This window comes from Camelus dromedarius, chromosome 2 (assembly GCF_036321535.1).
Source record: "Camelus dromedarius isolate mCamDro1 chromosome 2, mCamDro1.pat, whole genome shotgun sequence".
Lineage (NCBI taxonomy): Eukaryota > Metazoa > Chordata > Mammalia > Artiodactyla > Camelidae > Camelus > Camelus dromedarius.
Window position 1 is genome coordinate 23797396 of NC_087437.1, and position 19937 is coordinate 23817332.

The window sequence follows — 19937 nt, forward strand, 5'->3', positions numbered from 1 at the left end:
CTCTGGATAATGAACCTTCCAGATTCTCTTTCCACTGGCAGCAGTGCTGAAGCATCTAGTGGCTTCCTAACTGTATTCTTGCACATGGAGAGCACTGGAAACATCTGGTAGAATCAAAGGAGTCATTTAGCACATTCAGGGTTGCTCATCTAGGAAGCCACGCCACTGGGCCTGCTGGTCAACACACTCCAGCATCACAGGGTCCCTTCATTCAAGCTGGTACTTCACAGTCCATGGAACACATCCCATGGGATGGGGACATAGGATTTATAGCATTCATCTGAATTCCCAAGAGAACCTATGACCAGGAGTACAATTTCCCAAAACATACCCATCCAAATGCAAAAAGTTGACTCTCTTTGGAAACATACTAAGGTAACTGTAAGTACGTGGTACTAAGTTAACATGAACTATTGCCTGTGGCTCTGTGCCAATCTCAAGGTTATCACAAACTGGGAGAAAATAGCTGAAGTATAGAAATCAGGTAATGTGATAGATTCCCTCAAGTGATTTCTAGAGAAAAAAAGGGAACAAAAGTAAATTTTGATTGTTTTCTTTCTAAGTTGGGGTTTTTAACTTGAAGACAGTTTGGTCAGAGTAGTAGTATTTTACTACTTGACTCCTAATTTCAAGAAATGAGCTACTGATAATCCTCATCAATTCATTATCACAGAGAGAGACAATTGTAAATCACCAGGTTTAACACATCACTTAAAGTGTTACATTGGTGTTTGGTGATGTGCCTTTATGTACATAAACATCCCCTCTTTCTAGAAATATAATGAATACAATGAATACATACCATCTGTAAGTTCAATTTGCTGATGAATCTGAATTCGATCTATCTATTACAGCAAACAAAAAAATTAAGCTGTAAGCATATATGTTTTTAAATTTTTAAAAATTCATATAAGTAATCATCAATATTTTTCAGTATTTTCAGGGTTTAATAATAGTTTATATTATTTTTCAGAGTAAAACTAAAGGTGATATTTTATACGTGAAAAAATATCTTTTGAATGTGTTTATTATTAATGTGGGCAAATTCAAGTAAAATAAAATTGACTTACACTGAAATTCCTATAAAGATAAGAATACATTGTTCCTTCTAGTAGGAGTTTTGAAAATATTAAGACTATTTTATCCACTTAAAGAGATTTTTTTTTTTACTGTAAATCTCAAAACTTTTAAGTGTACATGATATCATCATTTTTAGTTAGTGATAACTTTCCATATATATTTTGTGAGTCTCTGATTAAAAGAAAATCTATTTAGGGTATTTCTTAGACAATATATGAACTAATAAAGTTTTAATAATATATGATGACTAAGTGAACAGTAGGTATTAAATTACTGCAGAGTGCAAGAGACACAACTCATTTTTTGACAAGTGGTTGGATAGCATGGGAATATTTATTTTTGTATCGTTTTAACACATAGAACTTCATATTCTTACTTAACCTATGAGATTTCTAACATCAAACAAATGTAAAACCTCACTTTGCTGAGATAAGCTATCATGTAGCAACTTGAAATCCAGGACTATTTTTTCGACTTTATGGTTACATTTATAAAACTGGGTCTTCAAAAGAATAAAAGCAACAAAAAAATGTAATTTTATTAATTCTAATAAAATTATACACAAAACATTACTCCATTTTGGTACCACTTGTTCAAACAACACAGTTTTGTTTAATGTTTGTTTCTAACTCCTAGGAAATTATTCAGTGTTGGGATTAAAGGGCACAGGATCCAGAACCAAGGTTCCAGAAGTAAAAAGCCATTCCCACTTCCTCTGCATTTTAATGCTGAGCAAATTATGTAACTTCACTAGGCCTCAGTTTCTCTTCTGTAAAACGATGATAATTATAGCAACTACACATCACAGAGTTTCTAAAGGATTAACTGAGTTAACACATGTATTCTGCTTAGGAACAAAGCCTGGAAAATAGTGCTTAATAAAGGTTTGCTATTGGTATTATTGCAGATTATATTCAAGATGATAGAAAACACAATTTCCTAAGACATGTGTCTTTTACTGTAAAAGTAAACCTTACCTAGAAGAAATAGAGTAATTTGTTAGCAAAAAATGTTGTTTTACCATTTCAGACTTTTGTGAATTAGTCAATTGTTAGTCTCACTAAGTAAACTGGAAGCACAGTTTTATATTCTATGAATCTTTTGTGTATTTGAAGTTACCTGGTTTAAATATTCCAATCCTGGTGGACAGTCTGGTGAAGGTGGTAGTGCTGGAATCCAGGGCAGTCCTGCAGGCACACCTGGCCGAAGAGGCACTGACTGGTATTGGATGGGAGAGCCAACTGGGCAAGACCCTGAATAGCCAGCTGGTAGGACTAGGTAGTCAGTCTGCGTGCCAGTGTAGCCAGCCTTGGGGCCAGGATATTCAGCCTGGTTTTCAGGATATTCAGCCTGGGAGGCAAAATATTTAGCTTGTTTTTCAGGATAGCCAGCCTGGGAGGCAGGATACTCAGCCTGGGTTTCAGAATTGCCAGCCTGGGAAGCTGGATATTCAGCCTGTGTTTCAGGATTGCCAGCCTGAGGGGCAGGGTAGCTAGTATTTCCTGGAGATGCTGAAATATGAATAAATGAAGTTGTTTTTAACTGCCCAGAAAAATGAAAACATTAATTCTTTTAGGATTACCCCAGTTATCTACAAACTACAATTTCTGCTTAGATATCCTCTTTCTATTAAGCTTAAGGTTTTTGTTTTTATTACTTAGCAATTTTTCAATAAAATGTCTGTGATTTCATATCCACTTTTATTTTGAGGGTTTTGGGCTGTGTATAGAGTTGGCCCACAGCCTTACTCTTATCGTTCAAGATTTAAATGAAAATATTCTTGAACCTAAGGAAGTGAGAAAAACAACAATGATCTAGAATCATAAGCATAAAGAATCTGGAATGCCTTCGCAGAAATGACAGGTGGCAGTGGGTGCAGGGCCCACAAGGGCTTTGAGCCAGCATTTCTAGCACCAAATTACCCTGTCAAAAAGTAATTCTGGAATTCTAACAAATGATGGTGGTTTTGCTCCCTCAGGGGCTATTTGTCAGGATCTGGAGATGTTTTGTTGTCACAACTGAAGGGAGAGTAGTAGTGGCACCTTGAGTACAGAGGCCACTGATGCTGGCTTCATATGCCTAGAATAGCACCCTTCGAAAACAGCATTATCCATCCCCAGATATTGTAGTGCTGCTGTTGAGAGGACTGGCACAGTGTTAAAAGCATGTCGTTACATCCAGTCCTGTCCAGATACTTCTCTGTGTTAATAATTTGTCTGGAGTTTTAATCCATGGTGCAATTTCATTCCTAAGACCCTGCACAATAAAAAATGTTTTTGATTATGACATTTAAGTTATAAATTTAAACTTCACAATTTTGCACCCTCAGCGTATAGGAAAGTAGAATTTGAGAACCAAGGAAGCTAAAAAGTGTAAATGGCAAAACTGCCTTAAGTATTTTGTAAGAACAGGGTGAACAAAAAATACTGCAAGCCATATCAGGAACAAAGATTGCTGAAGCCATCAATTCATCAGCCACTGCTGCCACCCCCCACAGTGAAGATAAGCAGGCAGCCCGGCCTCTGCAGCCACTCACAATGGTGCACCCTGAGGGGACTCAGAATAAGAAAGGACAGGATACTGGCCCTAGATAGCTAGGTGCTTGTCAAAGGAATGATTTCAATGAGCCCAGAAGTTTGCTTCTTCCCAAAGAAAAGTGCTAAATTCTTTAACTTGAGATGTCTGGTCTTCTTTTTATTTATTTATTTATTTATTTATTTATTTTTATTTTTTTTTTTTTAAACATTTTTTATTGATTTATAATCATTTTACAATGTGTCAAATTCCAGATGTCTGGTCTTCTTTATCAGTAATCCTTAATGTTCTGACTACCTGGTCTTTGTTGTAAAACTCCTATATATCCTAGCTCCTCCCCTACCTCTTCAGAGCATTCCCTCAGAGCGATCTGAGAGTCTGTCATCCCTGGCTCGAAGGGGTTTGAGTCCTCAGAAATGTCCACCAAATAAAACATAACTCTCAACTTTTAGACTGTGCATTTATTTCAGTCGTCAACAGTATGGGGAGAACTTTAATAAGTATATACTCTGTATTCCATATGAATTTGTAATCATAATAAATCTTCGTAAGCTTATATGTACAGTACATAAAATATAAATTCTGCAGAAATGGAGAACAATTTCAAAGGACTGTGTCCCACATTGTAACTGTAAAGGCTATGCAAAATTTAATACTTAGAATAAGCAATTTACAAATACATTTAAATGGAATACTGATGAGAAAATACATACACTATTAAAAAGTAAGTCTATAAGAGGCAATTTATCTCCTAGAAGAAAACATAGGCAAAATATTCTCTGACAAAAATCTTAGCAATGGTTCTCCTACAGCAGTCTACTCAGGCAACAGAAATAAGAGCAAAAATAAACAAATGGGACCTAATTAAACTCATAAGCTTTTGCAAAGGAAACTATAAGCAAAACAACAACCTACGGAATGGGAGAAAATATTTGCAAGTGATGCAACTGACAAAGGCTTAATTTCCAGAATATATAAACAGATCATACAACTTAACAAAACAAAAAAACCCAATCCAAAAATGGGGAGAAGACCTAAACAAGCATTTCTTCAATGAAGACATACAAATGGCCAATAGACATGAAAAATGCTCAGTATCAGTAATTATCAGAGAAATGCAAATCAAAACTACAATGAGATATCACCTCCCACCAGTCAGAATGGCCATCATTCAAAAAGTCCGTGAACAATAAATACTAGAGAGGGTGTGGAGAAAAGGGAACCCTCCTACACTGTTGGTGGGAATGTAGTTTGGCGCAGCCATTATGGAAAACAGTATGAAGATTCCTCAAAAAACTGAAAACAGACTTACATATGATCCAGCAATCCCACTTCTGGATACATATCTGGAATGAATTCTAATGGGAAAAGATACATGCATCTCAATGTTCATAGAAGCACTATATACAATAGCCAAGACATGGAAGCAACCTAAATGTCCATCAACAGATGACTGGATAAAGAAGTTGTGGTATATTTATACAATGGAATACTACTCTGCCACAAAAAGAATAAAATAATACCATTTGCAGCAACATGGATAATGAGAAAGAGAAAGAAAAATAGCATATGCTATCACTCATATGTGGAATCTAAAATTTAAAAAAAGAAAGGACACTATGAACTCATCTACAGAACAGAAACAGACTCCCAGACTTAGTAAACAATCTTATGGTTACCGGGGAAAGCGGGTGGGAGGGGATAAACTTGGGAGTTAGAGATTTACAAATGTTGGCCACTATACATAAGAATAGATTTTTTTTAAAGTTTCTTTTGTATAGCACAGAGAACTATGTTCAGTATCTTATAATAACCTTTAATGGAAAAAATATGAAAATGAATATATGTATGTATATGTTTGATTGGGACATTGTGCTGTACACCAGAGATTGACACACTGTAATTGACTGTACTTCAACTAAAAAAAAAAAAAGAGAAGAGTGAGTTCCAGTAAGTGAGGTTTGATTTATACCTTACAAAGTTTTTAGGAGTACCGAGCCCTGGGATTTAAAATGAGAAATGCAAATGTAACTGCTGCCCCAATTGACAAAGGGGAGAGAGAACTTTATACTCACCTTTACAGTAAAGAGATAAACACCAATGTGATTAAATGATTAACTAGAATCAGATACAAGCACTTTGAAGGAAGGGACCAGGGTTTTATGACTACATGTGCCAAAGGAAGATGTTTGGATGGGGAGAGAAAAAGTGAGGGAGTTGGGACGGCCTCCCTGAGTACCACTGAGATCTAATGGACACAAAGGAGTTATGTAGGCCAGTGGCAGAGAATGAACACTTCAGAGAGAAAGCCTGGGATAGTAACAAACATAGGACCTTTATAAATCTGAAGAATGGCCAGAACCCCTGAACAGAAGAGAGACAGGCTAAAGAAGCAGTCAAGGGGAAGGCAGGGGAGCCCCTTGTGTGTGGTGGACCAAACTAAGCATTTTGGTCTTTAACCTGAAAGCAAGGGGAAGATAATGACTTATCCACTGAGCACTATCTATGATATGTATTATTATACAGATATGTGTTTTTAAACATCATTCATTACAGTGCAAAGATCAAACCACAGGCAAACCTGTGAGGGTGAGGAGATGTGAATTAATTTGTTGTATTATTAGCATTATTAAATCTTTACAAGATCCTTAGAGAGAGGATAATTGATCATTTCCACATTAGGCACAGCAAGCTGTCAATTTTAATCTATCACTGTTATCATCATTGCCACAAAAGACCTGTGCTTCACTGGTTTGGACTTAAGAAATAGAGTTGAGCAATTTTTCTCACAAACTCTCAAACCTGATTATAACCTAATTAATTATGTATCACTTTTATTTAGCTATGGGTGGATTAAATCATTCTCCAAATGCCTTGTATGAATATTATAGACTAGATGATCATTCTTCAAATACCAACCATGTAAGAGTTTACAGCAGTGGTTCTCAGCCCTGGCTGCATGTTATAATCACCTGAGGAATTAAAAAAAAAAATCCCTAGGTCTCGCATAGAGTTTTATTATTTAATTTTTCTGGCATAATGTCCTGGTACTGGTGTTTTTGAGAGTTTTTGCTTAATACTTAAGTGAAGGCATGATTGAGATTTACCACCTTAACGTCTTAAAGGTTTTTTACTGCAAATTTTTTAAATTGCCAACATCTGGATGAGATCTAGTCCCCAGTCAGAGTTTTCTGGCTACACAACTAGATAAGCCATTCAGCTCCCAAGGAGATTTGTTTGCTCGGAGTGGTATATAAAAATGCATATACCCTTCTGCCTATGAAATTCTGTTTTTTTTTTAAATTGAATTATTGTTGTTTTATAATATTATACTCATTTCAGGTGTACAGAATGGTCATTCAGTATTTTTTAGATCATACTCCATTGAAAGTTATTACAAAATAATGCCCATTGAGATGATCATGTGATTTTTATCCTTCTTTCCACTAATGTGGTGTATTGCACTGATTGACATGTGAATATTGAACCATTCATATATCCCTAAAATAAATCTCTATAATAGACATAGCAAAGGCATTTGGTAAAAGTCAAAATCCATGCATGATAAAGTTGGTATAGAGGGAACATATCTCAACATAATAAAGGCCGTTTATGACAAACCCACAGCTAACATCATACTGAATGGTGAAAAGCTGAAAGCCTTTCTCCTAAATTTCAGGAACGAGGTAAGGATGCCCACTCTTGACATTTCTATTTAATGTAGTATCAACAGTTCTAGCCATAACAATCAGACAGGAAAAAAAAATAAGGCATCTAAATTGGAAGAAAAGAAATAAAACTGTTCTTATTTACAGAGCTGCCAGAAAACGATTAGAACTAATAAATGAATTCAGTAAAGTTGGAGGATACAGATTAATATACAGAAATCTGTTACTTCTCTATATGCTAATAATGAACTATCAGAGAGAGAAAGTAAAAAAATCCCATTTAAAATCACAACAAAGAGAATAAAATACCTAGGAATAAGCATAGCCAAGGAGATAAAAAATTTAGACTCTGAAAATTAAAAACACTGAGGAAGGACACTGAAGATGATTAAAAGAAATGGAAGGATATGCTTCCAATGGATTGGAAGAATTATTAAAATGCCCATACAACCCACAGCAATCTATAGATTTAATACAGCCCCTATCAAAACACCCATGACATTTTTTCATAGAACTAGAACAATCCTAAAATTTATATATACTCATGAAAGATCTGGAATTGTCAAAGCAATCTTGGGAAAAAAGTACAAAACTGGAGGTATTAACCTCCCTGACTTGACTATTGTACAAAGCTACAGTAATCATAATAGCATAGTATTTGTATGAGATTCCTTTTGATCTCAGGTCCCTAGGGCCCCTGCCTACTTGCAAATCTGGTACACCAAGAATTTTGGCAGTTGGTAAAGTCCTGGTAATTTTGAAAACGGCATTGGTCTAATTGACATTTTCTGACATCTTTTATGCAGTGGTTTAAAAAAATAATGTATTCTCTAATATGTAGTGATATGACTCAGTTATTTTTCTTATAAATGTAAGGCATGGTTCAGCATGCATACAAAAGTAAAACTTTCACATATGTTACAAAATCAAAGTAAGAATTATCCCAGGTAGCTACATTTCTGTTGCGTCAGCTTCCAGGTTTAAGCAGTCATCTCTTTTCTGCGACTCTCACTGAATACAATTAATCCCAGAAAATAAATTACTCAAAAACTTCCAGGGGTGAATCTCCTAAATGTGATTACATGACTGCAATTTTCAGAACAGATAGAGAATCAACAAAAACTTTTATTAAATATGTGTAATTTGAGGTTTAATTTATGTATAACTTTATATTTCACTAGCTAAATGTAAATTCAGTACTGTTTTTATTAACTCTAAATCTTTACTATCCTGTATAAATAAAAATTACTTTTATGATATTTATGATAAAATATGTCGAACAAAGAGTCAAGAATTAGGCTACCAATTTCATTATTGTGCTTTCAGTAAAATGTACTTCCATGATAAACATACATAGAGACAGACGGACAGACACACAACATTTGGAGAGTATCAATAATTAATTATGGTTTTAATTTTTAATTTTATTTATTTTTGTCTAACAGTTAACATTTTAATTTATTTATTTTATTGAAGTATAGTTGATTTACAGTATTTATAAAACAAAGTGATTCAATTATACATGTACATATATATGTATATATGTATTCATTTTCAGATTCTTTTTCATTTAGGTTATTACAAGATATGGAATATAGTTCCCTGTGCTATACAGTAGGCCCTTGTTAGTTATCTTTTTTATATATAGTAGTGTGTATCTGTAATCCCAAACTTTTAAATTATCTCTCTTTACCTTTTCTCCTTTGGTAACCATAAGTTTGTTTTCTATGTTTGTGACTCTATTTCTGTTTTGTAAATAAGTTCATTTGTATCATTTTTTTAGATTCCACATATAAGCAATATCATATGGTATTTTTCTTTTTCTGTCTGACTTAATATAATCTCCAGGTCCACCCATGTTGCTGCAAATGGCATTATTTCATTCTTTTTAATGGCTGAGTAGTATTCCATTGTGTCTATATCTATATCTGTTTCTATATACCACATCTGCTTTACTCATTCATATGTTGATGGACATTTAGACTGCTTCCATGTCTTGGCTATTGTAAATATTGCTGCTTTGAACATTGAGGTGTGTGTATCTTTTCAAATTGGTTTTCTCCAGGTAAATGCTCCAGAGTGAGATTACTTGATCATATGGTAAGTCTATTTTTAGTTTTTTAAGTAAATTCCATACTGTTCTCCATAGTGGCTGAACCAATTTACATTCCCACAGTGTAGGAGGGTTCCTTTTTCTCCACACCCTCTCCAGCATTTATTATTTGTAGACTTATTAAATGATGACTGTTCTGACCAGTGTGAGGTGATATCTCACTGTAGTTTTGATTTGCATTTCTCAGTAATTAGTGATATTGAGCATCTTTTCATGTGCCTGTTAGCCATCTGTATGTCTTCTCTGGGGAAATGTCTATTTAGGCTTTCTGCCCATTTTTTGATTGGGTTATTTATTTATTTATTTTTGATATTAAGCTGTATGAGCTGTTTGTATATTTTGGAGATGAATCCCTTGTCACTATCATCATTTGCAAATATTTTCTCCCATTCTGTAGGTTGTCTTTTCATTTTGTTCATGGTTTCCTTTGCGGTACAAAAGCTTTTTAGTTTAGTTCCCATTTGCTTATTTTTCCTTTTATTTTCATTACTCTAGGAGATGGATTGAAAACTTATTTCTGTAATTTATGTCAAAAACTGTTCTGCCTATGTTTTCCTCTAGTTTTATAGTATCCTATCTTACATTTAGGTCTTTGATCTACTTTGAGTTTATTTTTGTATATGGTGTTAGAGAATATTCTAGTTTCATTCTTTTACAAGGAGCTGTCCAGTTTTCTCAGCACCACATATCGAAGAGACTGTCTTTTCTCCATTGCATGTTCTTGCCTGATGATGTGTGATGTGGAACATACTGTCATATGCTTATTTGCCATCTGTATATCTTCTTTGATGAGGTGTCCTTTAAATACTTTGGTCCATTTTTAATAGGGTGTTTTAATTATTGAGTTTGAGTACTCTGCATTACAATTATGCATACAGTCCTTTATCAGATATGTCTTTTGCAAATATTTTCTCCCAGTCTGTAGCTTGTCTTCTAATTTTCTTGATGTTGTCTTTTGCAGAGCAGAGACTTTTCATTTTAATGAAGTCTAATTTGTCAAATACTTCTTGTGTTTTTGGTGTTGTATATAAAAAGGCATCACTATACCAACAATTATCTAGATTTTCTCCTATGTCATCTTCTAGGGATTTTATAGTTTCACTTTTTACATTTAGGTCTATACTGCATTTTGAGTTAATTTTTATGAAGGATGTAAGGTCAGTGTCTAGATTTACTTTCTTGCAAGTAGATGTCCAGTTGATCCAGCACCATTTGTTGAAGAGACTATCTTTGTTCCATTGTATTGCCTATATCTTTGTCAAAGATCAGTTGACTGTATTTAAGGGTATCTAACTATGGGCTCTCTATTCTGTTACAGTGACCTATATTTGTTTGTTCTTTTGCAACCACCACACTGTCTTGATACTGTTTCTATAGTAAGTCTCAATTTTGGGTAGTATCAGCCCTCTAACTTTGCTCTTCTTAGGATTTAGTTCTTAATATTTCCCCAAATATATATATATATTATTTTTCTCTCTAGAACATTAAAATTTTAAAAATAGAGGCCTTTTATTACATGCTTGATCAATATTCATCTTATTTTAGAATTTTCTTGAGAGAAAAAGAGTACAAACATAATGATTGTTATTTATTTAAACCTATATACTTGTGTATGTTATGAAATATATATCAGGGGATGTATATGAGGATTTTACACAAATAAATGACATATTAAATTCATTATCTGTTTACCAGTATGATTTGAATAACTTTTATGTATAAAATGTACACAGAATAGGGAAAACTTACCTTGATGGACTATTGATAATTATATAATTTTCCCAATAGGATTAGAATTTCTTAGGTTACTCTAAGTTTTTTTTTTAAGGAAAAATTAACAGTATTGGATATTTGTCTACATCTTCTCTGAAGTCCAACTACTGACATTAGATTTTGATGCATAAACAACACAGAGTAAATCGTGTTCTTTCCAAAACTGAATAAAACAAAATGACAAAAACCTGTTAACAACAGGATTAACATTATAGGGTGGAAAGTAAACAAAGCAAAGTACTTACTTTGGTTGTCCATGATTTAAAGAGTTCTGAAAAAGAAGATCTCATATTAATACACTGTCTACAAATTTATAAGTCAAGAATGACAGTTGGAACAAGATACTTCTGAAGCTGTACAGTCACGCACATGGGGTATTCCTCTTTATCCATCTATTACAGCCATATCTGGCCATTTAAATCCTTTTAGCTTGACTCCTTCCCCACTACTGTTTCATAGTAGGACTTTAGAAGTTGTAGGGCAGCCCAGGATGGTGACAGTTTTTAAAAGGCTTAGGAGGAGAGGGGCCAGTGAGACAGAAAGCCAGGAAGAAAAGCTGTGAGCCTAAGACTCTACGTGGTAACCAAGTTACAAATCAGAGCCTTTACAGTGAACACAACCCCAGGGCTGGGCTGCGGGCACGGTCCAGCATGAGAAGGAGAGAGGTCAGCTATCAGGTCACACTACTGCAAATATCTCTGGAGATTCCAGGTCCTGTGGATATGTTCTACCCAGCTTGAACAGCAAATTTGAGAAGGCCTGCCCCTCTGTTTCATGTATCGATACATGCTTTTAGCCAAAACACATAAGCTGGGGAATTATGGCAGTACCATGATAATCCAACTGAAAATTTGTGTTGGTTATTTCTACAAACAAACAAAAACAATTTAGTGCCTTGATTCCATTCTAATCTTTCCCACTACTATCCATCCAGTCACTACTTTCCCTACCTCTCCACTTTAAATCCTAACCCCTCTATGTGCCTTTTAATTACAATTAACACATGTGATAAAAGCTGTTATCTGATTGATTCGTCTTGGACCACACATTAATATGGATCAGTCCTTCCCCTTCACAGCCTCTCTCCAAGTTTGGCTGCCCTTTACTAACTCCTTCTACTGTTTTATCCTAAGTGGTAAATAAAAGTCAGTTGAGCCTTCCACATCATTAACTAAAATCTGGTGTTCCCAAGAAGAAACCACATCTCTCCTTTCCTTTTCTAAATTATTTATTTATCATTGCCTGCTTTAATCATAAAATTTAATAATATAGTAAAACTCTTAGGACTATTCCAATTATAGTCATCTCTTAATTGTATATACCGAAGAAGTTGAGTAATGGGTTTTCTTGGCCCTGCAAAAATTTTTTAAATATATGTTTTTTGATAGATTTGACTCCCTGGATTTTCCTAGAACAATAGCAACCCCATTAACTGGTCAGTAACCATGGCCAGGAACCACCTCAGCCAGAAGGGCAAAAAGATTGAAATTTGTATATATATATTTTGCAATTAATCAATAAGGGGAACAATAAGCTAATAAACACATGTAACAAAAGTGTACTAAAAGTTTTCAAAGGCCATATTAGTGTCTTACACTCTATCACATGAAGAACTAAAAAAGGAGAGTAAATTCTTACATGTATCTGGCCGTGATTACTTTTGTCAACATCACATTTTTATGATCAAAGATTATATATTAAAATTCATACCTATTATCTTTAAATATGCTAAGAGTACCTTAAATATATATGTATATATATATATATTTAAATAAAGATTAATAGACTAATAAATTCTGGAGTAGGAATAAGCAGTAGCCCTTAATTAGCACACTGAACTAAACAGCTGAGTTTTTACTTAACAACTGTTTCTCATAGGACCACTCTGTAATATGCTCAGTTTTTAAAAAAATGTTCTGTGGCTTTTAATCAACTTAGCAATTTTAAGGGACAGTTGTTTCAGTCATTCTCATCTTGCCTACGATATCCAAAAAAAGCACTCATTTCAAGGACAAATACTGACTAATAAATACCCAGAAATACTATTTTTGAAATTAAACAGCAAAAAATTTTGTCTGAACAGACCACTGAATTGGAAAAAAAAAAAAGATCCATAGTTTCTGGAGTGCAAATCTATATATCTGAGATGGAAAAAAAGTTTTAATTTAAAATACAGTTAGTATTTAGTTGTTTGAGCCTGGGAAACTCAGTGCAAGTCAGAAATAATGTTCTAGAAAAATAATTCATACACTAATACCTCTGCATCATATTAGGAACAGGTGGAGGCTCTTAAGCAGTGGAGTGCCATAAGTTCCTTAGTCCTTGCCAAATGAGTGCCAGCTACGAATATAAGAGTATTTACCTTTTATGGGGCCAGGGAGAATTACCTCCTTGCACTGAAATCCCAGGAAAGGAAACTAAACAGACTCTTAAACAGAGCTCATTTGTCAAATTTGCTCTTTTCTTTCCTACTTGGTTACATTATTTTGAGTCTTAAACTATAGATTTGTAAAGCATAAGTACCTGTTGGCAAAACTACTGCAGAACAAAATCTGGGTGGTCCTCACTTTCCTGTAGGTTTTCAATTTTCACAATCCATAATATTTCAGGCATGAAGTGGTGTCATAAGCTCTGGTGCAAAATGTGAAGTGACAGTTGTACCTGTATATGTGCCAGGTAGAATGAATAAAGCTCCTGTGAACTAAAGATACCTACCACGTGCATCCCTGTCCAATCTTCTTTACTGTTTCAAAGATCTTGTGGGTTTCTCAAACTTAATGGGTCTATTATAAGACATAATGCCACTCAGTTTTTTAAATGACTGAGCTGTGTCTTGGCTGAATTAATTAATTAACATATTAACTTTTAAATAATGCCTTTTCCTACTCCTAGTGAGAAACAAATCCCAGTAAAGCTTACAAGAAATAGAAAATCATATTTATCTTGTACTAAAGGGGAAAAAAAGTCTCTAATAAAGTTATATTACATATTGTTCCACTGGAATCATAATTGTTTCAGGACAAATACAGAACTTCGAATTATAATATTATTACACACTTTTTAACACTGTTAAATGGCAGCTTCTGAGGAAATTAAAGCATCATATATTACACACAAATGAATATATCTCTGTTAAAATTATTCTATCAGACATTATAAGATCCATTGCTGCTCTGGGATATTGGAAAATCACAAAACTCTGCTATGAAGGAGGAGAAACAGTGCGGATGATACCCCACTATGGCTCCACAATTTATATTACAGGAAAACTCTTTTGACCCACCTCTTGGGGGCCTGAATTTCTATTTAACTGCATGAAAAATATTGAAGTGTTATCTGCAACCCAAAGGGGAAACATGCCTTATTTTGAAAGATCCTAAAACTACCATTCCTAAAACTAGGAATAAACTGGATTTGGATTACTTATCCAAATTTTACTTCTTAATTGCCTAAAAACAAGCCAGTCAACGTGTTCCTCATAGTCCCAAGACAGGGATACATGTTCTTAATTATTTTAGAAAAACACTACTGCTCTAAAAACAGTCCCATAATTCTATGCCCCTAACATCCTACGAGTAATGAAAAATGAGATACTAGGGACTGGGTCAAATATTAAAAATAATAAATCTAGCCTTTACTGAGTACATTCTACAGTGATAGACCCTGCCTGATAGTGTTAACACGTCATACTCTAACTCCTGTAACTTTTGATCATTACATAATTTCAGAGATGATCAAGGAAGGAACATGTGGAAGAAAGCGGCTCAGAGTCAGCAGCAGAGGCAGCTTCAAGTCATGCAGGTGGACTCCTGAGCTAACGGCTTTATCCTCAATGTGATACTGCCTGTGTCTTCCCACTTCTGGCGTTCCAGGGCGTCTAGCATAGTTTTGGCTCCAGCCATAGCCGTCATTAATACTTACTGTTCAGGGACAGCTAGCAGGTTCTATTAATCGTCCCTTCTAATACCCCCAAGTGCTAGCCGACTCCCCTGAGCCCAGGTTCTGCCCATGATCCAGAGCTGCTCTCAGCGCTGTGAAAAGATGTACTAAGCAAGTGCAGCCTACAAGGCGGTTTCAGGCAGGAAACACGTTGGCCTTAGATAGGTCCTGAGACTGCCTGGGGGTACCGCTGGGCTAGCTGGGCCCCTCGCTCGGTCTTACTCTGCTTCTGAGGTCGCTTCCGGAGGCCACTGGGCTACCATCCCTACCAGGTGAAGCCTCGCGCCCTGCCCCCACCGGCCGCCTTGGTTCCTGCACGTGCGCATGCGCCCTGCCTCTGCCCTGGTCTGGGCAATAGGGACTGAGCCAGCTGAGACCGGGGGTCCAGGTGGTTCTCTTGCCCTGAGCCTTCTCGTTGCTGCTGGAAGGCGTGAGACCTGGACGCGGGACCACCACCTCAGGTAAGGCTCCAGGCGCGGATAGGCTGCCCTGCTCACTTTCTTGCCCCTGGCGAGGCTCCAGAAATGTTGTTTCTGAGGCTCCAGGCTATGAGGAACAGCGACGTGGCCATCCGCGGGAAATTGGGAAGTAATTAACGAGGGAGTCGCCACCTCTGTGGTGGCTACTTGCATGAGTACACACTCATATGTATGTATAGATGTACGTATGTTTATAGCTACATTCACTGAACTAATTGGTCAGTAAACAATAACAATATTTTTAGACTTCTTAACACCTACTGGTTGTTCACATACATCTAAATATGAAGCATGAGTGTTAGTGACTCAGTGCTGACCCAGTTGTAAATTCTACAAAGGTGCTCTCTGCTTGCTCCACCACTCTGCACCGTTTCCTCCTCTGCTGTCTCATCTCTAAAGTGGAAATAATATTATAAAAAGATTAGGGTCAAATAAGTTAATGTATAGTTAGTACATGTCTAATATGTACTCAATGCTCAATATGTGTTAAGTATTGTCATCATTATTATCAGCCTAGGTAGATAATGTGCTTTGATTTATTGCTAATCTTTTTTTTTCTCACCCTTCTGAATTTTTTGTTAACTCATGCTTTGGAATAAGGATTGCCAGAATAAATGAGATGTTTGTATCAGTGGGAAGAATTACAGTTAACTAGACAAACTAGGGGGTGAATTTATCACCTTGTAAAGAACACAATGTACTAACTAGCCACATTCCTTACCTATGATTTGAAGTATACTACCTGCAATTTTTATTTATGGATGAAAATATCATATTTATAATCGGAAGTGTGTGTCATTTCCACCAGTTAAAAATCCAAAAGATTTGGGAAATTTATATATGAGGTCGGCTTGCTGTTTGATGGTAATCTGTTTATGTTTATTTACTGCTTGTATTCCCTGGGGTTTCTTAATTTACTTGCTGATTTCATTAAAACTGGCCACTGTAAAGACAAACGTGAACAAACTTTACCTATTTATTTATTTATATTTTGCTGCTACTCTGGCTTAGGAAATGAACTAACTTTGCTCAAGCACAGCTAAAAGGCTAGAAATTCTCCAAATTGCCTCTCTGTATTAAAATAAGTCTTGAAGAATTAACTTGAGATAATACATACATAACTCCTAATAGGTACAGCTCTGTTAAGTCATAAAATCAGAATTTATTCAGAGGTATTCAGAATCAGATGAGGATTCCAAGATGTATATATTCACTAATACATAATCCAGACAAATATATCTGTGGGATTTATTCCATCTGTATTCATAGTGGATGAATATGATGAGAAATTTGGCATATATATTCTGACTTGGAAGTTAAGATTGACTTTCACTCAGCAAATATATATCAGGCTTCTTCTGTGATATCAAGTACTGTGCTTTGCACTAGGGAAGAAAAATTGAAAAAGTTTGTTTTTCTGAAAGTAGTACCATCTAGTGGCAAAAACACCCAAGTTGTATGTCTATAATTGCTATGAAATGTATATTATCATTTTAAACTCTTACTAACTTTTAAAAATGTATGTAAGTTAGTATTTTTGTTTCTTGTTTGTTTTTAATATGGGAAATTTAGCCTTCTAAATTAGCTACATCTTTAGAGGTTTGAAATTGTACATGAATATTCATTTTTTCAAGCAGAATTTATAAAAGAAGTAGTTTTCCTTCATGTGTTTTAGCAAACCCTCATCTGTCTACCTTGGTAAATTAAAAAAAAAAAAAGAGCAATTTAAATCCAAAATAAGCAGAAGAGAAATAATAAGAATTAGAGAAGAAATCAATGCAATTGAAAACAGAAAATAGAGAAAAATCAATGAAACCAAAAGCTGTTTCTGTGGAAATATCAATAAAGTCAATATGCCTCTAGACAGGCTAAGGGGAACAAAAAGAGAGGACATGATTAACATTAGAAAGGAAAGAGGCCATGGCACAGATCCCATGGACATTAAAAGAATAATAAAGAATACTGAACAATTCTGTGCCCACACATTTGATAACCTAGATGAAACGGACCAATTCTTTGAAGGACACAGTCTGCCAAAATTCAAAGAAGAAATAGCCAATCTAAATAGAACTATAACTATTAACGAAATTGAACCATAAATTGACAAGTTTCCAAAACAGGAAGCACCAGACCCAAATGGTGCACTAGTGATCTCTATCAAATAATTAAGGAGGAAATTATACCAATTCTCTACAATCTCTTGAAGAGGATAAAAGCAGGGAAAATACTTCCTAACTCATTTTATTAGGTCAGCATTACCCTAACACCAAAACCAGACAAAGACATTACAGAGAGAAGAAACCTACAGACCAATATCACTTGTGAACATATATGAGAAAACCTCAACAAAATATTAACAAAATGAACCTAACAACATATGAAAAGAATTACATACTATGCCCAAGTGGGATTTATCCCAGGTATGCAAATCTGGTTCAACATTTGAAAATCAATTAACATAATATGGCACATCAATAGATTAAAAAGAAAAATAACATGATTATATAAATACATGTAGAAATTGCATATGACAAAATCCATCATCTATTTATGATTAGGAAAAAGAAAGTCTCAGTAAACTAGGAATGGAGGGGAAGTTCCTCAGCTGGATACAAAAATATCTATAAGATTGTACTGGAATTCTAGCTAATGCCTTAAGAAAAGGAAATAAAAAGCATACAGACTGGGAAGGAAGAAATAAACTGTCTTTGTTCATGTAGAAAATCAGAAAGAATCACAACCAAAACCTACTGGAACTTATAATAAGGAAGTATTAATGTTTCAGGATGTAAGATTAATATACAAAAGTCAATCATTTTCCTATACCAGAAATGAACAAGTGGAATTTGAAATGAAAAGCACAGTACTATTTACATGAGTACCCTGAGCATGAAATATTTAGATATAAATCTAACAAAGTATGTACAAATTCTCTATGAGTAAAAGTACAAAAACTGATGAATGAATTCAAAGGACCAAATAAATGGAGAGATAATCCATGTTCATAGTCAGGAATGCTCAATATTGTGAGGATGTCAGTTCTTCCCAACTTGATCTAAAGATGAAATGCAATCCCAGGTGAAATCCCAGGAAAGTTACTTTGTGAATATCGAAAATAAACTGATATTAAAGTTTACAAGAGGAGACAGAGACCCAGGATAAAGAGCACAATACTGAAGGAGAAGAACAAAGCTGGAGGATTGGCAGCACTGGACATCACGGCTTAGGACAACGAAGCCACGGTAATCGAGACAGTATACTGTCAGTGAAAGAGCAGACAAATAGATCAACAGAACAGGACAGAGAGCCCAGATGTAGACTCACAGAAACATCACTGTCATTGTGTCTGCTTTTTGTAAGCCTGTTTTTCTGCTCTGTCTCTCTCTAGTAGAATAGGACTGGTAGGCCCATGTATGAAGAATGCTTGTTATCTTTAGGGTGAGTAGATGGAGAAACCACTCCTTGGATGTTGAAGTGAGGAGAGCTTTGCTCTATGGCTCTGGAAGGCATTCCAACAACTTTAGAAATCTTAATTCTGCATATGCAGTTAATTGTAATTATTTAAATAAGAATGCTATCTTTGGATGCCTAGGACTGGTGCTGGGCTGATTATGCTTAATGTGCATGGGGAAAAGGAAGGGGTTTAGAAGTCAGGTGAGTTTGGGGCAATCTGACTAGCACAGTATTTCAGTAGACAGATTTTCAGTTAACATCTGCCTACTCCCATCTTGCATGACACTGCTGTCTTTGAGCCAGTTACCACCAAAGGATAAGGTCTTTTCTCCATTGCAAACTGTCCCTATGTGTTCCGGGCTATCTTTCGCTGGTTCTGATTTATCCATCTGTATCTTCACTTACTAAAATTTTATTATAGACTTAGGAGATAGGGGAAATACATCCTTATTTTCATTTGTTTTGAACTGGAAGCAACATTTGAGACACCTGTTTACAAAAGTAAATCTATTGGGAAAACATGTATATATTTTTCCAAAGACATACAGATGGCCAACAGACACGTGAAATGATGCTCAACATCACTAACATCAGGGAAACGTAAATCAAAAACACAGTGAGATATCACCTCACACCTGTAGAATGTTGTCAAAAAGATAATAAATAACTGTTGGCAAGGATGTGGAGAAAAGAGAACCCTTGTGCACTTTTTGTGAGTATGTAAATTGGTGCAGCTATTATGGAAAACAATGTGGAGTTTCCTCAAAAAACTAAAAATAGAATTACCATACAATCCAGCAATTTCACTTCTGGGTTTTCATCCAACAAAGATGAAAACACTACTTTGAAAATAAAGCACTAATTTAAAAATGAACCCGTTTGTTCATTGTGTCATTA

The 19937-nt window shown here is 35.2% G+C and overlaps 1 protein-coding gene across 1 annotated transcript in view; it reads right to left on the reverse strand.

The window, feature by feature from the left end:
• LOC105089522 (phospholipid scramblase 2-like) overlaps positions 1-15071 on the reverse strand; it is a 38395-nt gene extending 23324 nt beyond the window's left edge. The window contains exons 1-3 of the mRNA XM_031463092.1: positions 15011-15071; positions 2200-2591; positions 803-845 (exon numbers count right to left, since the gene is read on the reverse strand). Of these exons, the coding sequence (XP_031318952.1) occupies positions 803-845; positions 2200-2591; positions 15011-15071 (496 nt within the window). The remainder of the gene's footprint in view (positions 1-802; positions 846-2199; positions 2592-15010) is intronic.
• Positions 15072-19937: the final 4866 nt, after the last annotated feature.